This window comes from Macrobrachium rosenbergii, chromosome 9, assembly GCF_040412425.1.
Source record: "Macrobrachium rosenbergii isolate ZJJX-2024 chromosome 9, ASM4041242v1, whole genome shotgun sequence".
In the NCBI taxonomy this organism is placed as follows: Eukaryota; Metazoa; Arthropoda; class Malacostraca; order Decapoda; family Palaemonidae; genus Macrobrachium; species Macrobrachium rosenbergii.
The window spans coordinates 62,120,045-62,122,075 of NC_089749.1; the positions used below are offsets into that span (position 1 = coordinate 62,120,045).

At 35.1% G+C, this 2,031-nt stretch overlaps 1 protein-coding gene across 1 annotated transcript; it reads left to right on the forward strand.

The window, feature by feature from the left end:
• Window positions 1-295: 295 nt before the first annotated feature.
• On the forward strand, window positions 296-1,123 carry LOC136842021 (uncharacterized). The gene has a single exon (XM_067109419.1). It carries the CDS (start codon window positions 296-298, stop codon window positions 1,121-1,123), a length of 828 nt encoding a protein of 275 aa, XP_066965520.1.
• The last annotated feature ends 908 nt before the right edge of the window (window positions 1,124-2,031 follow it).

Consider the following 2,031-nt stretch of genomic DNA (forward strand, 5'->3'; position numbering starts at 1 on the left):
AGGAAATGGAGAGTGTCACCACCTAATGTCCCCTTTAGATATGTATTTATGGATTTCATTGGCCCATTGAGCGTTAAACAACAGGGTAAGAAAGGAAAAATTTATCTACTATGTATCACTTGTATGTGGAGTAGAGCAGTTAATTTGATTATTTGTTTAGATCTTTCTGTTAAAGAATTTCTTAGAGCCTTTCAGATTCATTGTTTCCAGTTTGGAATCCCTGAATATTGTATTAGTGACCTAGGCTCCCAATTAGTCTCTGCCTCTAATATAATTATTGACTACATCAAAGATCATGAGACTCAGTCATATTTTTGAACGCAATGGGGTCCAATCTTTAAAGTTTGACCAATTTGTCAAGGGTCATAGTCAGTTAGGTTCGATGGTGGAAGTATGTGTTAAACTTGTTAAAAGATTGATCTATGGAGCTATTGGTAAGAATGTCTTAGAATACCATGATTTTGAGTTCTTAATTCAACAAGTCATTCATTTAGTCAATCGTAGACCAATAGCATTTAAAGAAGCTTTAAGGGATCAGATCGGCGATGACATTCCAGAACCTATCACCCCAGAAAATTTGATTCACGGGTATGATCTGATATCGGTTAATATAATTCCCGAATTGCATGGGGGGAGAGACCCTGACTGGATTCCTGAAAATTACTCTCAATCAAAGTTTAAGCAAGATTACAATCAATTGCAAAAGGTGAGAAACAATTTAGTTAAACTATATCAGGAAGAATTTATTGCTAATCTAATACATCAAGCTGTAGATGTCCCTGATAGATACAAACCAGTCACTCATAATAAGATCTCACCTGGAGATATTGTACTACTTAAAGAAAATTTCACTAAGCCAAATGACTACCCGATGGGCGTTGTAAAAGAGATTATTACAAATACTTTGGGTGAGGTTACTGGTGTCACTATCCTTAAAGGGAAAACCCAAGAACTTGTGAAGAGACATTCGTCAGTCATTATCCCACTTCTCACCCGGAAAGATGAAATTCCGAATGATTCTAAGGTTGATGTACAGGAGTCTCAAGTACCCAAGGATACTAGAGTTAAACGCCAGGCTGCTATTGACAGCTCGGAGCGGACTAGAAAAATCTTGGAAGCTTAAAATGATTCATCTGTTTCGGGTGAATAAGAGAGACTCTACTTGTAAATAGTTAATATATAGAGTATTTGGTTGGGTATTCAACTGTGAATAATGTCATATTATATTTAAATTTTAATATACCTTTGTATATTGAATGTATTAAATATTTTTTGTAATTTAATGTTTCAACTTTTCTCGTTTTGGGGATCCTATTTATCATGAGTTTCTGTATTCAATTTATTTAGTTTATATAAATAAATTGAATCCTCCCAGTGTAGAAAAATATTTTATCGTGAACCAAAATTGGAGAAGTTGAAAATGATTTCTTTTGTTAAGTATAAGATAAGTATCAAACTTCCTAAATATTATTCTGTAATATTATGTTTATCATGTTCAAGTGTTGAGCGGGGCTGACTTTTAGTTCCTCTAAACAACCTTGTTGCTAGTGATCTGCCGCCTAGTATTGTTTTTTTTAAGGTGGACTGCTTGTTTACGCTGTTGTCCGAGAGCTGGAAGTATTTGTCGAGGCGAGCGGAGTTCCCAAGGCAGTTCTCAGGCAAAATCCTTGTTGTATGGTGGACATTTTTACAACTCTCGCTCATGGAAGGATAAACCCTAGTGATACCGACACTATGCCACTTTGAGGCAGCAGGAGCAACAGTAATTTAGTGAACGGCAGGAGTATTGAGGTGAGTCAGCCTTTTCACATCTGAACATGAGTTGATTTGATACCCTAGCCATAATGATTTAATACATTAGATTAAATTAGTTCCCTTCTCAAGACCTTGTTAAAAATAAATCTCGGGATCAAAAGAAATTACGAATTTTCCAATTTTGTTTTCGGTTTCTTTTTTTTTACCGTTAAAAGTTTTGTTTTACAGTGGATTACCACTTTTATTGTGAATTTATCCATTGTTATTCGTGGATTA

Coding starts and splice junctions, on each gene's coding strand:
- LOC136842021 (XM_067109419.1), top strand. CDS start 296: ATGAGACTCAGTCATATTTTTGAACGCAATGGGGTCCAATCTTTAAAG.